Source organism: Podarcis gaigeae (genome assembly GCF_964106915.1).
Source record: "Podarcis gaigeae genome assembly, chromosome: 15".
NCBI lineage: Eukaryota > Metazoa > Chordata > Lepidosauria > Squamata > Lacertidae > Podarcis > Podarcis gaigeae.
The window spans coordinates 6,941,481-6,962,675 of NC_139692.1; the positions used below are offsets into that span (position 1 = coordinate 6,941,481).

The window sequence follows — 21,195 nt, forward strand, 5'->3', positions numbered from 1 at the left end:
ATAGCCGACAAGAGCCAAGACAAAGTCACCTATTTGCACACAGGATACCCTACACAGCAGCCATACAGGAAAGGAGCCATAATGTGCCTGGGGTGGTATTTTGGCTTTGGTACAGGCAAGGCTGGCAATTGAAGGCACACTGGAGAAAAACAAAGACAAAAGATAACTGTTAGATACTTAGGCACAGTATCATATGGACGTCTCCTAAAGTTTGAGCAAACAGTGATGTACAGCTAAAACAATGCCACCATTTTGGGCAAATTCTGAATTTCCCACCTTGAGATGTAGGAATGGAAAAGTCTGCTCTATCTGCAATCATAGGTGCCAGGATTCAGACTTCCTCAGTGGGAGCTGGAGCCCTTTCTACCTAGAGGTCTTCCTTCCCTCTCCATTGTTAAAATGTCAGGCCTGATCCCACCAAAGTTATGCATTCTACCAATTCATCAGAACAAGTTTTTTCCCCTTTCTAATATAGCATGGTACATCCATTTTTTTTGACCCCTTGAAATTTCCCACGTTTCCGGAATATAATTTAGAATTAAATTCAGTTCCCCTAAATAACGTTCCCCTACTATAAATATCCTAACCTTGCACTAAAATGATCATTGGGCAGTTAATCAACATATGTATTAAGTTTGCATTTTTACTCCCACATCTCCAGCAATCGTCTGCATTTGTTATTTTCTTCTGGTAAAGTTTTGCTGGAGTCCAGTGGACTCTGAATATTATTTTCTGTTGAACAAGTCTTAGTCTTAGATCCATAGAGGCTATTTCTGTTGATTTTATACTTGACTCCCATATATCATTTGTTATCTGTACCCCTAACTCTTCACTCCATTTTTGTCTATCATATTCTAAATTGTATTTCTTCCTGTTGAGTAGGGTTTTATATAGTGCAAATGTAGAGTTTTTTGTTTTTGTTGCAGAGATTAAATCTTGTAGCAGCTTGGGTGTTTTCGATGCTGCTATAGTGCCAGGGCCAAACTGCCTTTCCAACATATTTTTCAATTGGATGTATTGCCATTGTGTTTCACTGGTTAATCCGTACTTTACTTGCAAAGTCTTATATTCCACAAATTTTCATCAATTAATTGATTCAATGTCAAAATACATTTTTTCATCCAATTTTGCCAAATTATTACTTAATTTCCTATTTTTAATTTTGGGTTGGCCCATATTGTTAATTTCCCATGCTGATGGGGTCATCCTTATTATTTATATTAATATTTATTTATGAATAAATAAATAAATATGAATTAATATTTATATATTATTATTTATGAATTATATTCATGCAAGTTTTTATAGATGCTTTAATAGTCTCCAGGATAATATCATATTTCATAAAAATGGAGCCGAGTTTAGACCACCCTGCAAGAGGTTCAAAGAAAGTATATTCAAGAGTAGCCCAACTGGGATTCCTGCTCGTTTTCCAGTAATTAGTCTTACTCAGCAGGTAGGCCTGGTGATATGATTCCAGATTTGGGAGCCCAAAGCCACCTTCCTTAGTTGGAATTTGCATTTTATGTAGTGATATTTTTTGGTGGCTTTGTACCCCACAGGCACAACTATCTAAATAGTTGATTTATTTTTTGGAAGTATATGACTGGCAGTAAATGACTGGCAGAATCCGAGACCAGGGAGAAGAGTCGGTGGAGGAAGATTGGAAGAAATTTAAAGACTATCTACAGAAACATTGTAAAATTAATGAATGTTAGAAGGATGTTGGAATGAAGTTATGTGGTTTTAGCAGAAATGTTATAAAGGTTTAGGAAAAAACAGACTGTTAAATGGTGAAAGGAGGGAAAGTAAAGTTACATTATATTAAGATAAATTACAGGACAAAAATTGGAAAAGATGGAAAGGATTTGGTGAAATAGTTAACCGAACTAGAATACAAAAAAGGGAGGTGTGAGGAGGTCAAGGAAACAAGCAAATGAAAGATAAGTTATGGGAAGATTCGTTGTGTTTTTTTAATGGATTTTATTTTTCTGTTTTCTTCTTTTTCTTTTTTCTTTTTTCCTTATTGTGATGTGCTGTTTGGTTTTTGTTTAATATGGTGTTTTTACTTTTTCTTTTTGTAACTTTTAAAACTTTAATAAATATTATTTAAAAAAATATTTTTTGGAAGTATAATTTGGGAATATGAATATATATTGGTAATCCTCTAAGAATGTATAAAAGCTTTGGAACAACATTCATTTTGAGGACATTAACTTTCCCCAAAGGGAGAGGTTTAGAGGTCCACACCTTTCAATATCAAAAGAAATATCATTTATAATTTGATTCAAATTTAATTTTACAATTTGTTCTATATCTGATAAAATCATTATACCCAAGTATTTAATAAAGTCTTTGCACACCCGAAATTGATGATTTCTCTACAATGTAGCCCTTGGCCCTATTGGTAAAATCTCTGATTTTGTCCAATTTATGGAATATCCCGGGGGACGCAGGTGGCGCTGTGGGTTAAAGCCTCAGCGCCTAGGACTTGCCGATCGAAAGGTCGGCGGTTCGAATCCCTGCGGCGGGGTGCGCTTCCGCTGCTCGGTCCCAGCGCCTGCCAACCTAGCAGTTCGAAAGCACCTCCGGGTGCAAGTAGATAAATAGGGACCGCTTACCAGCGGGAAGGTAAACGGCGTTTCCGTGTGCGGCTCTGGCTTGCCAGAGCAGCGATGTCACGCTGGCCACGTGACCCGGAAGTGTCTCCGGACAGCGCTGGCCCCTGGCCTCTTAAGTGAGATGGGCGCACAACCCCAGAGTCTGTCAAGACTGGCCCGTACGGGCAGGGGTACCTTTACCTTTACCTTTATGGAATATCCCAAAATTCTGCCAAAGGTTTTTATTTTCTCCATAATTTTTGGAATTGTATCTTCTGGCTTTGTAATAAATAAAAGGATATCGTCCGCAAATAATACAATTTTGTAATTATCTTTGTTGTGCTTTACACCAATAGATTGTTAAAATTCACGGAAATCGCAGAGGTCAATGGGACCAAAAAAGCCCTCTACCCAACATGCAGGATTGCCCAGTCACCAAAACAACCATCACAGCTCAGTCCAGAAAACTTTGACTGCACTTCATATTGCATAAGTGAACATGACCAAGCAGGAGTGGGAAGCGGTTGGCCTACGAATTGGATCATGACAAGGAGCGTTCATCATGATTTGCTTGTGTGGTATTTGCACATCTTCCCAATTAATCCTTTGTTCATCACATGCTTCTCAGTGCATTTTTGTATCACTTTCCTAACCACAAATGTCCATTAAAAATAAAAAAGATGCTCCAGGGCAATAGAGCACTTTGTTCCACTTTAAATGCAAAGTTATGGCGGATAAAGAAGGCTGATCACCAAAGAATTGATGCTTTTGAATTATGGTGCTGAAGGAGACTCTTGAGAGTCCCATGGACTGCAAGAAGAACAAACATATCCATTCTTAAGGAAATCAGCCCTGAGTGCTCACTGGAAGGACAGATCGTGAAGCTGAGGCTCCAATGCTTTGGCCACCTCATGAGAAGAGAAGACTCCCTGGAAAAGACCCTGGTGTTGGGAAAGATGAAGGGCACAAGGAGAAGGGGACGACAGAGGACGAGATGGTTGGGCAGTGTTCTCAAGGCTACCAGCATGAGTTTGACCAGGAGTGCCTCGCGTGTTCTGGTCCATGGGGTCACAAAGAGTCCGACACGACTAAATGACTAAACAACAACAAAAGTTATGGCATGTGCTTGAATCCTTCCTGCAAAATACCGTACTGACAGTCTGGAGGTGGGCCAGGTATTAAGCCGCCCATCTTGCTCTAGTAATAAGCGGTACCTCCAGGTGGGGATACATCTAGCAAGCTCAATGCAGCCTTCGCAAGCATCACAACGCAGAAGAGAACATGCATTTCTTCCAGTAACACACATGGTAGGCTGATAGGAAAGTGGAATAGGATAAGTCTGCACCACCAAAATGGGAGCAGGACAGTAATAATTAAAGGGATAAAATAATTGGGGAAATTAATAATGGAATTGCATAAGAAGACCATATCCCCCCATCTGGCAGCTTTCTGACTTTGCAGAGAAAACGGAGCTGCTGGCCTTAGGCAACTCTCAGAGTTCTTGGGACAGAGACCTGGAAGGTCAGGCTCCCAGCAAAGCGCATGAAAGCTGACGTCAAAGGAAGCAGCTGTTGGTTCATTGGCTCTTTGGAGAGAGCATCCCTTCTGCTGTAACTCATCTGCGAAATGTCAACTCAGCCTTGACTGTTATCTTCTCCCTTTCAGCATCTCGCTTGCCTGTTGTGGGGAGATAATCCCACTTGTTTCACAGATATTTTGTGCACGTGTGGGATTCAAAGCAGAAAAGGAGGATGGGGTTCTCCTCCCACTTGGCATGTTGTTGCTTTGTGATCCACTGCCCCCACCCCACCTGCAGTACACAGAGATATCTAGAGAACTGGCCAGCTAAAATTTAGCATGGAAACAATCATTCCATAAGCGATGTTTTTTTTACTAAAATCATCTGGTGTCATGATGATGTCAGGTGACTAAGACGTAGGCATCAACGTACCTGTCAATCGTTGACTCGCCAGGGTCGGGTCTGCTTCACCAGCATGTTCTCTGCAGGAAAGGTACTGGCAAAACAGCATCCAGCAGGATTGGACCTCTACCATTGGCTAAGGTCACCCAGTGACACCAGCTGATTGACAGGTGGGTGTGGTTTGGGGAAATGGCCTTGCAGGCCATATTGGACCCCTTGACAGACCAAGACTGACCTGGAAGTTTAAGATGCTCTGGGTGTGAGCCATTTTAGATCAGGTTGTGACTGATCTGGGTTCTTCTGTCCCAGAGTTGAAAACTCCTGTGCTGAGGGTTGGGGAGGGAGTCTAGAAGAAGCTAAAGACATAACATTACACAAACACAAATTGCACAATTGTACCAGCTGCTTATGTACCAAAACAAAAGCAAATGGGAACATTATAACAAGCTGGTACAATGTATCTGACACATTTACCACTCTGTCCTCTTTGTGGGCAGATATTTACTTTGAAAAAGCAAAACAACACAAGGAAGAGTGTGTGCATCTTGGTATCACCCATACAAGCCATTGAAAAGTTTGTAGCATAGCAAACAAGAAAGCACCTCAAGACATAGGGGAGGCCAGTTTGCTTCCAGCTGATCTGTTTGATTGAGAATTCATCCTGATGTGATGGCATAAAGTTTGTGGACCAATTAAACAATTTATTCAGCATTCATACTGAATTGTTTGCGGAAAGGTTATACAACGTTGCACCAAGCAGTTGTTATTCCACACTTTCCAGTGCATTTTCCCATCACTTTCCTTGCTGCAAAAAAGGAAGGGGCTTTTGAGACAGAAGAAATAAGGTTTGCTGCACAAGACTGCATGGATCAACTTTGATTGCACAGACTGAATATGCCACTGTGAAATGATGGTCTTATGGACCCCCTTCCCTCTTTGGATGGTAATCTCAAGATGTCCTTTTATGGTGCATTCATGATGATTTGTGCTCATGATGGAATGAAGGAGGCTATTTGCAATCCTATATTTAACATGATTGCACTTGCAAAAGTTTAAGGGAAGACATACTGCTTCATTTCCAGTCAGTTAACTTCCCTCTGAAACACTATAGTTGTTTATACCCCAAATGGTCCAAGTTAGGGCTTTTTGTCCTGCTTTTGTTGCACTGTAGTGCAAAAGAGCTCCTCCAGAGGCAGTTGTGCAATGACCATGGGGGAGCATTGCAGCACAACTAAACAATTTGTGGATGGGCAACTAATGCAGTGTTGTTGCATCAATGACATGTTGCAGAAACTCCTCACAAAAAAGGCTCCCAATGTGGTTAAATGCACAATGTGTCCAGTCATCTCTGCTTTGTTTGAGGGCCCTTCTGGTCATTCTGCGGAGTGGATCTCTGGATGTCTGCCCCAAAGTCTTGCCCTAATGGCACCATAGCTCAGTGGTAGAGGACCTGCCTTGAATGCAGAAGGTCCCAGGTTCAATCCCTTGTGTCTCCAAGTAGGACTAGAGCAGAACCTTGCCTGAAAACATGGAGAGCCGCTACCAGTCAGTGTAGACAATACTGAGGTGGGTGGACCAACTGTCTGGCTCAGAACAAGGCAGCTTCCTATCTTCTTACTGCACCAAGATTAAGACTATAAACTTATACCCACTTACTTGGGAGTAAGCACCACTGAACTCAGTAGGACTCACTTCACATATAGGACTGTGGTGTAATTCTATTCCCCCATCCATCTGCCTTGCATTGCTTGTATGACTAGAACGTGTCACTACTGGAACACAATGGAAGTTTTTGGGGCCAAAACAAACCCTTATTCATGGGCACAGCAGTTCTAATGATGTATCATGCAACAGTCACCATCACGTTGTCCCTTGTTTTGGATCGTGCAAACCACTTTGTAAATTATATAGCTGACAAGCAGCTTTAAAAAACAAAAACAAATGACTCTCGCAAGTATATAAATAACTGCAATAAAAATAGTGACAAGCTCTTCCCCTTGAGCAAGAATGCTCTATTCTGCCCTACTGGTTAAGACAGCAGTGGGGATCCTGTGGCCTCCAGGTATTGCTGGACTACAGCTCCCATCATCCTGGACCACTGGCCATGCTGACTGGTGCTGATGGGATTTGTATTCCAACAACATCTGCAGGGCACCAGGTTCCCCCCCCCCCCATGTTAAGACCTCTCTATTGTCCCCTTCCTGCCATAAACTGGGGCTCTGCACAGCTCGGGTGCTCTGATGTTGCAGTTTGAGCTGGAGCCCTAGCTGGAGCACCTCTCAGCCCATGGCAGAGCCCTTGGCTGAATGTTATGCAACAAAAATTGGCTCAGCTTCTTACAGCAGAGAAAAGCTCTTTCCCCTCTCTCATAACAGGAGCACTCAGGGACAGCCCCCAAGCAGCTGTTAGGCCTGGTGGGGTGGGGAGAGGTGCCAATCCCATCAGGAGTATGAACTATTGTCAGAAACACAGAGAAGGGGAGGCCCCATGACTGCTATTAATCTTTTTAGAAAAAACCAATTTTCCAAGTGACACATACAAGCTGTGTATACACTATGCCTTTAAATATATGGAATCCTCGAAAGATTCCATCAATGGTGTCTCCAGAAATTTTTACACATCACTTGGGAAGACAGGCGAACTAATATCAGTGTACTGGAAGAAGCAAAGATCACCAGTGTCGAAGCAATTATTCTTCAACATCAACTTCGTTGGACTGGTCATGTTGTGCGGATGCCTTCCAAAGCAACAACTCTATTCTGAACTTAAAAATGGAAAGCGTAATGCTTGTGGTCAACAAAAGAGGTTTAAAGACTCTCTCAGGGCAAATCTACAAAAATGTAGTATAAACACTGACAACTGGGAAACGCTGGCCTGTGAGCTTTCCAATTGGAGAACAGCCTTTATCAAAGGCTGAAGACACTCGAACTCAGGACACAAGGGAGAAACGTGCTAAGAGGAAGGCATGCTTGGCAAATCCACACCGTGATCAACTCCCGCCAGGAAACCAATGTCCCCACTGTGGAAGGATGTGTGGATCCAGAATTGGCCTCCACAGTCACTTACGGACTCATTGTTAAAACTGTGTTTATGGAAGACAATCTTACTTGGCTAAAAGTGATTGCCAAAGAAGAAGAATACCTTTAAAGCACATTCAAATGACATTCCCCTCTCTCAAAGAATTCTAGGTTCTGCAGTTTATCCGTCACAGAGGTACAATTCCCAGCAGCCCACAGTGAACAACAGCAGCTAGAATTCTCTGAAGGGGAAAATGTGCTTCGTATCCTTAGTATCTCATGTTATTTGGACCCAAGCCTCTGTTGACCATGTAAAACCCAGTGGATTTCATGGCTGTGCAGGGATTTGAATCCTGGGCCTCACCCACTTAACCTTCAACACTCCGTCCATGACACCACAGGTAGAATCTTAGAGACTGAAGGGAAACAGGCACAGGGGCTTCTCGGTGGTGGCGCCCGCCCTGTGGAATGCCCTCCCATCAGATGTCAAGGAAATAAACAACTATCTGACTTTTAGAAGACATCTGAAGGCAGCCCTGTTTAGGGAAGTTTTTAATGTTTCATGTTTTACTCTGTTTTTAATCTGTTGGGAGCCGTCCAGAGTGGCTGGGGAAACCCAGCCAGATGGGCGGGTTATAAATAATAAATTAGTATAATAATATTATTAATAATAACTTGGGGTCCTCTAGCAAAAGAGCACCTGCCTTGCATGCAGAAGGTCCCAGGATCAATTCCTTGTGTAGAGGTGGAGCTGCCAGTCAGTGGAGACACTGCCAAGATGGACCCAGTGGTCTGACTCAGTAAAAGGCAGCCTCCTATGTACGTTTGCCGCCACTTCCTTGACAGGTGGCCAGCTGAGGCCTTATCCACACTTACCTTCCCTCATTCTTTCCAGGCACAGTCCAAGCTCTAAAGCTTTATGTCAGAGTGCATCCCTGTGAAAACCCACTCTTTAAAGCTGAATCAGAGCAAATGGCAATCCATAGAAAAACTGAATGGCCATTTGCTCTGATCGAGCTCTAAAGGGCAGGTTTTCATGGGGAAAGCTCCAAGGCAAAAAAAAAATAAAGAATTAAAGCCATCAGATACTTTAAAGCGCAGATCTGTGCCTGGAAAGAGAGGGGCAAAAGGTTAGTGTGGATAAGCCCAGAGTCTCTGCTTCAGTACTTCCAGCAGAAGTATTTAACCTGCTGTTGGAATGGGATGCTACCTCAGTTGCTTCAACTTGCTTGCCTTCTTACTTACAAGTAGTCCAGGGAATTGTCCTATCGTTTTGTCAGCAGCGAGAAGGATGGGGACAAAGGCTGCATTGGTTGGATCTGCCTATTGAAGGCTTGCTCTGCCCCGTCTCCACTTGACGTTGACTCCAACTTCACTCGGGCTCCTTGCTTTCTGCCTTACCTGTCCCAATGGGCACCAGTCCCTACTGCTGTTTCTGATGCCAGCTTTGCTTTGGGCACTGCGTCTGCCCGCTTGCCTGAGAAGCGCAAGATCAGGAGTAGGCAAACTAAGGCCTGGAGGCCCGAAGCGGCCCAATCGCCTTCTAAATCCAGCCCACGGACGGTCCAGGAATCAGCGTGTGTTTACATGAATAGAATGTGTGCTTTTATTTAAAATGCATCTCTGAGTTATTTGTGGGGCATAGGAATTCATTCACCCCCCCCAAATATAGTCTGCCCCCCCCACAAGGTCTGAGGGACAGTGGACCGGCCCTCTGCTGAAAAAGTTTGCTCAAGATACTGAGACAGTAAAGAGAAAGGAAAAACTTTTGGCTGCTGTAATTGGCTTATTCACAGAGCTGCTTAAAAAGCATGGCAATTCTGCCAGGAAGGCATCTGGAAACCTTCAAAGCAGGAAAACCAGCTTAAAGGGTTTGGGGATTGTGCAGCCTGCCCTCTGCCCTCTTGCGAGATCCACGCCTCCCACCTGCTTGCCCCCACCGCAAGCTCATGAGGCGATGGGTTTGGCCTTGGTGTCAGTCAGCTTGCTGTAAGTGATGTCTTTCCTTATCTCTCTGCTGACAAACCAGCATCCTTCACTGGCTATTTAAGAGCGGAGGGGAGAGGAGACACCAGCAAAACAGCAGCAGAGGCGCTCAGAGACACAGGGAAGCCAGGATCCTCCGCAACTCTTTCAGACTTCTGTGATGCTGCCTGCAACTTTCAAGCTGTGTGCCGGCATTTCCTACAGACACCTGCACAGCACAATGGGTGAGTACAAACGAAACAACATTATTATCATCTTCAGAATCTTTTTGAGGGAAAGAATGTTCTTCAAACATGACTTATAGTGGGTACACAGTGTAAATGTGATCAGATGAATCTCCTACAATTTCTTTTAAAGGTAATAGCAACTATTGGTGTGTGTTTGGGGCTTATTCAGATCACATCCATTGTGCAGGGGCTGAACCCCTTTGCCTTCCTGCTGTTTTCCAGATTTAAAAGTTGTTTCTGTATGTTCTTACTGTGGCACAAACAGAATCAAGGAAATGATGAACGGCTCCTCTCCCCTGGCGCTGCAGTTCCATTCTGAACGGCAGCAGCTAGTAGCTTTTTCATTCCTTGTGTTGCTTTTCAACCTTTTATAACAAGCCATCTTCTGGGAGTCAGTGGGTGAAATATTGATGTATAAGTGTAAAGAACTTTAAAAGAGCAATTTTTGTTGTATCGAATAAAAGTTAACATAGATGTTTCTTGTTTTCTGGCTGCTTGACATGTTGTTAATGGCTAGCCTGGGAAGCTTGCGGTCTTTTGCAGTGAGATCCCGGATTTCTGCCCTTTCCCTCTTTTTAGAAATTTTCCTTTTTGGGGGGGAGGGGGACTTTGCTTATAGTGGGAGGGTGCACTGTGATGTTGACCCTAGCTACGCAGATCTCTTTATTTACCAGTGGCTTTGATGTTTGTGCATTAGCCTATGTACATTTCATGTAAATGTGTGTTATGTGCCTTTAAATAACCCAGCCATGCCCTTAGATGCATCTGTCTATGGCATGCAGAAATGGAAAGCTTACATTTTGTAGTTCAGGGGAATCTAGTGGTGGCTGCTGCCCGTTGAGACAAGTAAGGCGGAAAGCAGGGAAACCACCAGCAGGGAGACCCAGAGCCAATGACAGGCAGAGCAAGGAATTCTAGTTTTGTCTCCAATTACCTCCCTGCTGAGTTCCACTGGGAGACTACAGAGGCCATGCAAACCCTTGGACTGGTTTTGAGGAGGAAAAGTAGGCAGGTAGAGTTTGGCCAAGGGCAGACTGAGGAAGGTGAGAAACTACTGTACTCCATGTCCTCAAAAAAATGGCCAGCCTCGACTGGTTTTAGGTGAGCTGAGCTGTAGCATGCAAAAGGTCACAGCTTCCATGTCCAGTTAAATTATCTCAGCTAAGGGGGCTATGAATGTAACTAGGGCGTACTTTCCCCTCCCCAGCTGTAGAGAGTTTAAATCAGGGTTGGAGAACCTGATGTCTGGACTCCAACTCTCATCACCGAAGCCAGAATGCTCATTCCTTTTGGGAATTATAGGGAGAGAAATTCATTCGTATATGCGACTACAATGGCAATAATGTTACTTGCCCCCAAATGGAAAGAAGTCCCAGCCAAAGAAGAATGGATACAAAAACTTAAGAAATATGCAGAAATGGTGAAACTTAACCGAAAAAATAATAAATCACGATAACAATCTTTTTATAAAAGAATGGAAATGGTTTATTGAATATTTACAAACTGTAAACAGATAAGAACATTGGCAGGATTATTGTAATAACCTGCAGTTCTGTAAGAGTATATATTTAAAGTAGATGAATAAATGAGCAAATTAAGTTAATTTGGATATGCAGGAAATATTTTTTAAAAAATGAAGGAACCGCAGAAAGAGGGGGGAAGGAAATCAAGTTTTGAAATGTTAAAATGACTGTAAAATTATTTACATGTATAAAACTGAAAATCATAAATAAAATATTTGAAAAGGATAGGAAATGCTCATGGATGATAGAACTTTAGTCAATTAACACCTGGAGGGCCAATACTTCACTGAGACTTGAAGGGGCTCTGCGCCTTTCAGGACTAGGTGTTTTCAGGCGAAAGAAAATAGATTTCCTCTGTTTGATCTTGCAGATATTTAGTTCCTAAAATACCTATACAGTTCTGAAAAGCAGCTTTTGATAGATAGCATTGGCTCATGTGAGAAGAAGAAAAAGCATCAGGAAATTTTAAAAATGGCTTTTGGTATAAATGTGGTGGTAACAACTATTTGTATATTTTCTGCATTCTTAGCAATTAAATATCAGTGGTGAGGAAGAAAAAACAAACCAACACCTGGGGGGCAACAGGTTCCCCACCGCTGGTTTATATTGACAAGAATTCTGTTCACACTCTTTAAGGTTTTTCTAGGGAGTCAATGGAGTCAGTTTTCATATGATGGTTCCTTGTTTCTAAAAGCCTTTATAGTCATAAATCTGTGTGCATGTTTGTAATGCATCCTGATTTCTTGCACAACTCTGATAAATTAAAGTCACTTTAAGTGTTTTTTTTTTAAAGAAATAAGCAAGAGATACAGAGGTACATAATTTACCATGTAAACATGCCTTTACCAGAATTTGTATCAATGTTCTCATTCAAATGGAGCAGAGGAGAAATCAGCTCGGCAGCTTTGTAGTAAAATCAGCAGAGTAGTGTTTCTACTGTACCTGGATTCCCCTCTCAAGCTAAGAAGGCAACAAAGGAACTTGGAAATGGAGAAATGTTCAAGCAGCGTTTAAAACAATCTTGGGTCCCCAGATGTTGTCAGACTACAGCTACCATCATCCCTGAGCTGACCACTGGCTAAGCTGGCTGAGGATGGTGGGATTTGTAGCGCAACAACATCTGGGAAGTCAAGAACTGTTTTAAACAATAAAATGCAAAGAGGACTCCTGACACAGGCTGTCCCTGCTGATTTAGTTTTAGGGTTTTTTTAACAGCTGGAGGTGCAGATAGGTTCAGGGGAGGAGAGTTGCGTGAAGAACCACTGGCAGTCATTCTCTTCAGGACTAATCAGGGTGGGTGGAAGGGCAGTCAAGTTCAAAGGGCTCAAATCTGTACACTAGTTAATTTTTCGGCATCTGATAAGTTTCACAACTTGTTTTTATGTGTATCAGTTCAATTTATAGCTCTCAGTTTATAGCTGCAGATTTAAGCAAGTAAGAGATTAGACTCATTAAAAGATTTCTCTCTGTGTGTGTTAACTGTCCAAATCTTGTCACATTAAAGAGTTTAAAATATTCATAAATATTCATAAAAAGATATTGGTTCTGGTGGCACAAGAGTAGACTGTGTTGAACATGTCGTCTCAGATCAGCTCACTCTTTTGGGTGCTTTATTTTATTTTTCTGTGTTGTCTGTGTTGTTGTTTTTAAATGATGGTTAGGAACCTCGAAAGCTGGAAGTATCCCAGGCCTCTCTGGACCTCAAAGGGCCTGTTTCTATGGTTTCAGATATGGCTTTTAATACCACTGTTATGCTTTCCTTTCCTCAGGCTTGAGGAGGCAAGCAGCTGCTGCAATTGTCCAGGAGCTGAATAAATTTGCAGTTACCAGGCCTGGTCCCAGCAAGTGGATCAATAATGTGCGCAGAAGGAGCTCTTTGCTAAGTACGTATAACGAGGCACGGCTCTTGTTGGGCATGTTTTATCCTTGCATTTTGGGGCTGCTGAATTTTTGGTGGCATTGAAAATACAAGCTTTCTTTTTTTAAAAAAAATTAAAATTAAAATTAAAACCTGCTCCAACTTCCAACAGGTTCTAGACTGGAAGAGAATCTCTTCAATGAAATGGAGATGTCCTACATCAAGCAAGGAGATGAGGCGCTTCAGAAATCACTTAAAATTCTTGGAGAGCAGGAGGGCTGGAAAACAGAGACAGTGATGGTATGCATGTTGCATTGTTCATGGGGGTCGTTGTTTGGTGTTCCCGTCTACTTTGCTTGCAAAGGATCAGGGAAGATGTCAGTTGGGGTCGCCAACTTTGCAGCCTTCAGATGGAGAGATTAATTTTAGATAGGGTCAAAATATCATTTCAAATTCACAATTCAAATTCAAACTCACAAACCAAGGTATCTCTTATTTTATTTTTTTAAATAAATTTTATTAAGTTTTCTGTTTTACAATTTCAAATACACATTTTACATCCTTAAGATATCAATGACTTCCCTTCTTCCCTTTCCATGGTTCAGGTTTAAACAAACAACTGTTCTCTGAGTTTTGATGGCAGGAGGAACTGTGGTTAATATAAAGCTGGAAAGGGTTCCTTCTGATCTTCTCACAAGTGTAAAAGAAAAAAAAGCATGTCATGCAAACCCGTGGCTTATTGCAGTTGGTCCTTCTAGTGGTAAATCATTATTTTGCATCAAAATGGGCCTAATTTTCTTTATGCTGCTCACTCTTCCACCCCACCTGCATCTTTCCACCCTAAAAAAGAGAGCAAATATTGTGGTCCTACTGAAGCAACTTTTATAGACCCTAATTCATTGATTCAGGCATAGTCAAACATGGTGTGCTCCAGATGCTTTTGGACTTCAGCTCCCATCACTCCTGACTATTGGTCCTGCTGGCTGATGGGAGTTGGAGCCTAACATCTGCAGGACATCAGGGTTCCCCATCCCTGGTCCACACACCAACTGGTGGTAGCTCTCCAGGATTTCAGACAAGCCTTACCTAGAGCTTGAACTTGGGACCTTTTGCCTGCAAAGCATGTGCTCTACTTCTGAGCTATGGCCCTTTTCTAACATTAGCCATCCCCCTGGCTAGCACATTCTGGGCCAGTCGTGGCTTCAAGGCCAGCCCCATATAGAGCACATTGGAAAGGTTGCAAAGTTATCACCTGGGAATTGGGCCGGATACAACATACTACCTAATAATACTCTTAGCTCTCATGCTTTGGGTTACGCAAGCCAGTGATGCTAACAATTTAGACCCCCTTCTGCTTTTTTTTCTGCAGGACAATGGTGACAAAGTCCTGAGCAAAGTACTCCCAGATGTGGGGAAAGTATTCCGACTAGAGGTGGTGGTTGATAAACCCCTGGACTGCGTCTATGGCGAGTTAGTGGAAAGGATGGAGCAGATGGGAGACTGGAACCCGAACGTCAAAGAAGTCAAGGTAAACACACACAGAAATGCATTCTTGGCGAAAGGAGACTGTGCCAATGGCTTATGCATTCAACTCTCCAAGGAGTTGTAAAGCACATTGCTTTGCCTGATCAGTGATTTTTTGGGTAGCTATTAGTAGAAAAAGTATATTGTAGAGCAGGGATGGTCTAAGAAAGATTGGGATCTACTGAAAGATTCCTTGGATGATTCACAGTAAATCACCAAGCGTTGCTTGCTTCTTGTGGTGCAACGACAACAAATTAAAATCACAAGTCTTTAAAACAAATCTCAGCATGGCTAACCAATGTCTTGATCTCAGTGTTCAACACCTGTAAAACATGAACATTAATGAGGTGTTTGGGCAGCTCTGCTGGCCAGTTTTAGACTCTTGTGCTAAGTGTCTCAGATCTGTAATCATTGTGGTATTTGTGGGGTATTTGTGGAGGCCATACAGGCTCGTGGGGAATTGGCTCCCTCCTTCAAAGGACAGAAGAAGGGCTCCCTCATGATTCCCACTGGAGGCAGAACCTAGCCATCATGGCTAGTAGCCTTAAAATCCTTATCTTCCATGAACTTATCAAAACTACTTTTAAAGCCATCCAAGTTGATGCCATCGCTACATCTTGTGGGCCACTATTACGCACCTGGCTGTGGCTGGTGCCCTTTACACTGTGTGCATCCTGCCCCTGTTGGTAGCACCGATCATGTGTTAGGAACAAAGGGAGTCTCCTTCTGCCTCTTGTCTCTCCCTTCCCCAAAGTAATCAGCACTGCGCTCCTTCCAAAAGTGAGGCAGGAAAGGAATTTGTCGGCCATAGCAGGAATTGCATCAGCTACCAGCAAGGAGGTGCAGTAAGTATCCCTGTATGAAAAATGACAACCCTTTGTTTTCATTGGCGATCTTTCTCCAGATCTTGCAGAAGATCGGCAACGACACGGTGATCACTCACGAAACTGCAGCCCCAACCCCTGGCAACATAGTTGGGCCGCGAGACTTTGTGAGTGTCCGTTGTTCCAAGAGGAGAGGCTCAACCTGTGTCCTGGCTGGCATGTCCACCACCTACGCAGCGATGCCTGAACAGAAAGGGGTTATTAGGTAAAGAGTCGTCCCCCTCTCGATTACTTTCTCCTTGATTGAATTTTTGGGGGTACTCCATTTTTTGTGGAATATGCTCACATGAAGCTCTCCTGTCCTCCCACAGAGCTGAGAATGGCCCCACGTGTATGGTCCTTCGGCCTCTCCTTGGTGACCCCTCCCAGACCAAGTTAACCTGGCTTCTCAGCATCGACCTCAAGGTACAGGCACACGGTGGACTGAGCGAAATCACTGCATCCATTGGTTTTGCCAGAGATCATCCTCTTGCCATGATTTGGGTGGTGCAACTTTCATAAACAGCTGTGCATGCATCTCTGCAGGGAGTCGTCTCAGGTGTCACTAAGAGGGATCCACTTTCTGGGGCTCTTAAGAGGGTATTTTTTAGTTAGATGAACTGCGCAAGATGATACATAGCGCTGTGCCAAGGGTTCCTCCTGCATTTCCCCCCTACCACTCTCCATCATTTGATGATAAGATGAATTGCGGCTGCATACATTTAAAGCACAACAGTACCACTTTAACAGTCCTGGCTTCCTCCAATGAATCCTGGGAGCTGTAGAAGACCCATACACTCCTCACAGGGCTATTATTCCCAAAGTTCCCTGGGAAGAGGGATAGACTGTAAAACTGCTCTGAGGGCTCGTCCGCACTTCTGCTTGTCTCTGTTTTCTAGGCCTGGTTCCAAGAGGATTTTTGTTTGCTCAGCCACTTTTCCTGCGAAAACCCGCTATTTGCTGCTGAATTGGGCTTCCTGTAGATTGATGCTTATGGCAAACCATGGGAAAACCTTTCGGACCCATGTCTAGGAAGTGCAGACAAGCAGAAGGAGAAGCAGGAAAAGTGTAAAAGGGGCTGAGCCCGCAGAGTCCAGAAAGAAAAATAAATCCTGATACCACTTTACTGAGTAGAACTGAGGGGGTGGGGGGAAATAAACAGAGGTGTTTTGCCTCTTTTTTATTACTCCAGACCTTGTGCGTAGCAGGGAGACTGTCACAGAATTAACCCTTTAAGTTGAACACATAATGATGTTGCTCTTTCCCCCCCTTCTCCCCCAGGGATGGCTGCCCAAGTCCCTCATCAACCAAGTCCTCTCTCAAACCCAGGTGGATTTCGCTAAGCATCTGCGCAACCATTTGAGCAGCAATTCTGCCTCCATGCAGCAGGCCGTGCGCTGTTGAAGTGGCCGCACACACGCAACACACTCCTTGTGGCTGATGAATCCCTTCCCCGGCTCCTGGACCACTCGCTCAAGGCTCTTCCCCTGGCAGCCGAGGATCCTGTTCCAGAAAATGGGTACAGGGACATCCATCTTTCCTGCCAATAGAACAAGCTTCCTGCCTGCTCCTCTAAGGCAGCTTTTTTTAACCTCTCCCCAAAGCAAGAGTGGGAAATCTTCTTGGTGGTTCTTGTGCTCAGGGGTGGTCTGTTGTGGGTCACATTTCAGCAGTGGTCATTGCCAGAGCCAAAAGGCAGAGTAGGCCACCCCTTTGTTTCCCTCCTTCATTTCACCCCCCTCTCTTTTCTCACATCCGCACCATACATTGAAGCACTTACGCCGTTTTCGTTGTCATGGCTTCCCCCAAAGGATCCTGGGAACTGTGCTTGATTAAGGGTGCTGATCTCACAGAACCTGACTTCCCACCACCCTTGACCAACTACAGCTCCCAGGGTTCTCCTTGAGGATTAAAGTAGCTGTGATATGGCGTAGCTGTGATCTCTCTCTTAAGCTTGCAAGGGGAAGGTCAAATCACTCTGCTCAGAGGTTCAAAATGATTGCTTTCAGAATACTTTTGAAATTAGGCAGATGGGCTGAAGGTTGCACCCACCCCCACCCCCAGTTCAAAGGATTGAAGAGCAGAAAAATTCATCCTAAGTGCTTGCTTCACTGATCCTTTGATGACAAAGTACAGGACTAGATTTTGCAGCCCCGGGTTTGTTAAAGAGGTTTCCTTTTGAAAGGTGTATCTGAAATACCCTGAAAACAGAGCCAAGTTAACTGAGCTCACAGAACAACTTAAGCTATGATCTTACTTTTTAAAAACCAGTAGAATTTAGTGCCATTTATATTTTAATTTAGTGCATTTATTGCTCCACCCTTTTGTTCCAGGAGCATGGGGTATGTATGCTCCCCCCTTTCCCCCTTCCTAATAAGATGGTGGGTTAGGCTTGAGTGAGAGCTCCTCCATTGCAGCCTATTGATTTGTTTGCACAAAGTTTACCAAGGATTCCTCTAGACTTGTTTATGGGGTGGTGACAGTCAGCATTCATCCTCATTTAATCCACTTCATTGGAACAAGCCTAAATTTCCAGGTATGCACTTGAATCCCTCCTACAATACAGTAGCAGCCTGGAGAAACCCCAAGAGGTAGCAGTTGGCCCAAGGTCCACCAGAGTGTCTCAGAACTGCATGAGATTTGAAGCAGGGTGTCTGCAGCCTAATCTGGCCGTGCCCTACCCACTGCACTGCTTCTCCGTGCCTGATTTAGAATCAGTCTGCTTGGGCCAGTTCGTGTGTTTTGCAACATCTCCTATTTTACACTCAGCTGGCCTCTGCTGAACTGACTGGTTGAGGGAACCTCAGCTGGGTGGCAGAGCTGCTGCCTTGCATGCAGAAGGCCTCCTGCACTGTCCCTGGACTTCCCAGATCCCCCTGGGAAGCCCGCAAGTGGGAGCTGAGCACAAAAGCACTCTCCATACTTGCAGTTCCCAGAAGCTGGCATTCAGAGGCACGCTCCCGCCAACAGTGGAGTCGGATCTCCACCTTAGCTGCCTATGTTCCTAACTCTCTCTTAAGTATTGTGCCCATAGTGACAGCCTATCGGAAAAGCCTTTGTGCATGGGATCAGAAAAGAGCCAGTGCCTGTTCCAGGTTTCCAGGGGGACCTGGTGCAAGATGTTCTCCCCGTCTCTGCATGTGCCCCCCACCCTGAGTACACCTACTTTCTCCAGTGTCACTACTGCCTCTCCCCATGTGTTCCCCCTCTCTCTGGAAGGCCCTTCTGCACCAGAACAAGGCCTACAGGGGTTGCTGCTTTCTCACAGGGAAAAAGGCAGCACCAGCAACCAGGAACAGCAGGGCAAAGTATCTCCAAGGATGGGACATGGGCATGAGCCAAACAATGCTGGATGTAACCTATGTCCAACACGCAAGTACAGTGGTACCTTGCGTTACAGCCACTTCAGGTTACAGACTCCGCTAACCCAGAAATAGTACCTCGGGTTAAGAACTTTGCTTTAGGACGAGAACAGAAATCGTGCAGTGGTGGCACGGCAGCAGCGGGAGGCCCCATTAGCTAAAGTGGTACCTCAAGTTAAGAACAGCTTTGGGTTAAGAACAGACCTCCAGAACAAACTAAGTTCTTAACACTGTAGATCAATGCAGTTTGAACTCACCCTTCATCTTAGTGAGCTTGTTAGCAAGGCGCTTGTTTTGTTTAGATGTCCATAACAGCAGGCCATGCATTAAAACCAAGTGACTAACTGCTAACCATCCTTTGTAGCTTTAAAAGCCACAATTACCACGGAGCAAGACCCTGCTGAATAAAAATAGTGCATTTGTAGCATCCCTGTTTCCCCACCAGTCTCTTGGCTCTCTGGCCAAGGCCTTTCCTCCTTCTCTCCCTCCCTGTCCACATATACAAGCTTTGCTTGACTGCACTGTATTCAACCCCTTGTGTTTTAGGGGAAGAGCAATAAGCTCAGTAGGACAGCATTTGCTTTGCATGCAGATACTGTAGTTCTACATCAAATCTCCAGCTGGAGAGACTTCTGTCTGAAATCCTGGAGAGCTGCTGCCAGTCAGTGTTGACAATATGGAGCTAAGCGGGACCAAGGGTCTGGTTCAGCGTAAGGCAGCTTACTATATTCTTCAGGACCATAGCAGGCGAGCAGTTAAAACACACACACACAAACACAAATCTCAGTAACTAGCAGCCTCACCCTGGTCGATGAGAGTTACTTTAAAAACAAATTAGTTTCAATGCAAATATGTATTCCATATTGTTTGTTGTTAGGCTTAAAATAAGATAGGTAAGCTCCTAAACTCACTTTGTGAGTCTGTGATCCCCAAAGTCTGACCTCAGCCTTGGCGTTGGCACATTATCCAGCCTCACAACAGATTTTACCATTTCAGCTACCAGAACCCTTGAATATGTCATTACTCATAACCAGTTGTTGTTTTTTTTTAAAAAAACAAACTCTGTAGGTATCTTCTTCCCTTGTTTGCAGTTGGACAAAGTGTTTATTTAATATTTATTCAAGTCAGGTATATTAAACATGAAAAGCCTGTTCTGTTTTACTCTTGCATTCTCAGTTAACATCTTTTCAAAAACTGGCAGATGGTGCAGTGTGAAGATTTTGTGTGTTTAGACACTAATGCCACGCGAAAATGAATAACAGCTTCTTTGATCTGAGACATTAAAAATTGTATTTAGCAAGAGTAGCAGAAAACTGTGCTCAAAGTTTATGTACTTCTGGAAATAAAAATTGAGTATGATTTAAAATGTTCCATGTCACTTCTCTCTCTCTTTTTGCCTACAGCTCATGTAACTGAAAAGGTCTGCCCCTGATTCAGGGATGATCCAGTCAGTGGATTAGGACAGAGAGGGATAAAGGAATTTTAATTTGTATGCTACAGGAATCTGTGACCAACCAGATGTTATTGGACTCCAGTTCCCATCAGCCCCTGGCAGCATGGACAACTGCTATGGAAGATGGGCTCTGGAGTCCAATGACAGCTGAAGAGCCACAGGTTCCTCATCCCTGTTCTATAGCATGCAGCTTCTGAACGTGGATGGCCAATGTACCATCTGGGTCCAAAGCTCAGTGGCAGAGGACTTTCACTTTGCAGATTCATCCCTGGCGCACGCTTTCCCAACCTGCCACCCTCCAGATGTTCTAGACTACATCACCGCAGCCGCCAGGACCGATGGCCAGGCCGAAGGGAGCTGTTGTCCACAGCACCTGGAGGGTAGCAGTTTGGAGAGGACTAACCCTGCCCCTCTAGTTAAAAGAACAGTAAGCTAAGAAGGCAATGGGCAAGACCTCTGCCAGAGTTCCTGGAGAAGCATTATGGAATGGGCAATACTGGAGTACATGGTGTCAGGCAGCTCCTTATCTCCCAACGCATGCAAATAAACTGCAAAGAATTGTATCTCCGTGACACTTCAGTGGTAAAAGGGAAGAAGAAGAAGAGGAGTTTGGATTTGATATCCCACCTTTCACTCCCTTTAAGGAGTCTCAAAGTGGCAAACATTCCCCTTTCCCTTCTTCCCCCACAACAAACACTCTGTGAGAGAGAATTAAACATTTGTAAAAGTGCATATTGTGCCAGAGTGAAAAAACTTGTTTTACAGCAACCTCTCTCAAATGTTATCTGCTAGTTCATACTGTATAGCTTGTGTTATTATTATTAATTAATTTTATATGCCGCCCTATACCCGCAGGTCTCA

General features: G+C 43.9%; 1 protein-coding gene across 2 annotated transcripts; it reads left to right on the forward strand.

The window, feature by feature from the left end:
- The first annotated feature begins 6,977 nt into the window (after positions 1–6,977).
- Positions 6,978–20,250, forward strand: STAR (steroidogenic acute regulatory protein). Of its 2 annotated transcripts, XM_083713801.1 has the most exons (8): positions 6,978–7,939; positions 9,568–9,748; positions 13,044–13,157; positions 13,305–13,432; positions 14,502–14,660; positions 15,561–15,745; positions 15,852–15,945; positions 16,801–20,250. In XM_083713801.1, exons 2-8 carry the CDS (start codon positions 9,685–9,687, stop codon positions 16,921–16,923), a joined length of 867 nt encoding a protein of 288 aa, XP_083569927.1. In that variant the 5' UTR covers positions 6,978–7,939; positions 9,568–9,684; the 3' UTR covers positions 16,924–20,250. The 2 variants fall into 2 exon arrangements, with proteins under 2 accessions (XP_083569927.1, XP_083569926.1); XM_083713800.1 differs by lacking the exon at positions 6,978–7,939 and having other exon boundaries at positions 9,380–9,748.
- The last annotated feature ends 945 nt before the right edge of the window (positions 20,251–21,195 follow it).

Bases quoted from the DNA above. Each gene is read 5' to 3' on its own strand.
- STAR (XM_083713801.1), top strand. From the start codon at position 9,685: ATGCTGCCTGCAACTTTCAAGCTGTGTGCCGGCATTTCCTACAGACAC. The intron at 9,749-13,043 runs GTGAGTACAAAC...TCCTTTCCTCAG, and splicing joins ACACCTGCACAGCACAATGG to GCTTGAGGAGGCAAGCAGCT. The intron at 14,661-15,560 runs GTAAACACACAC...ATCTTTCTCCAG, and splicing joins CGAACGTCAAAGAAGTCAAG to ATCTTGCAGAAGATCGGCAA.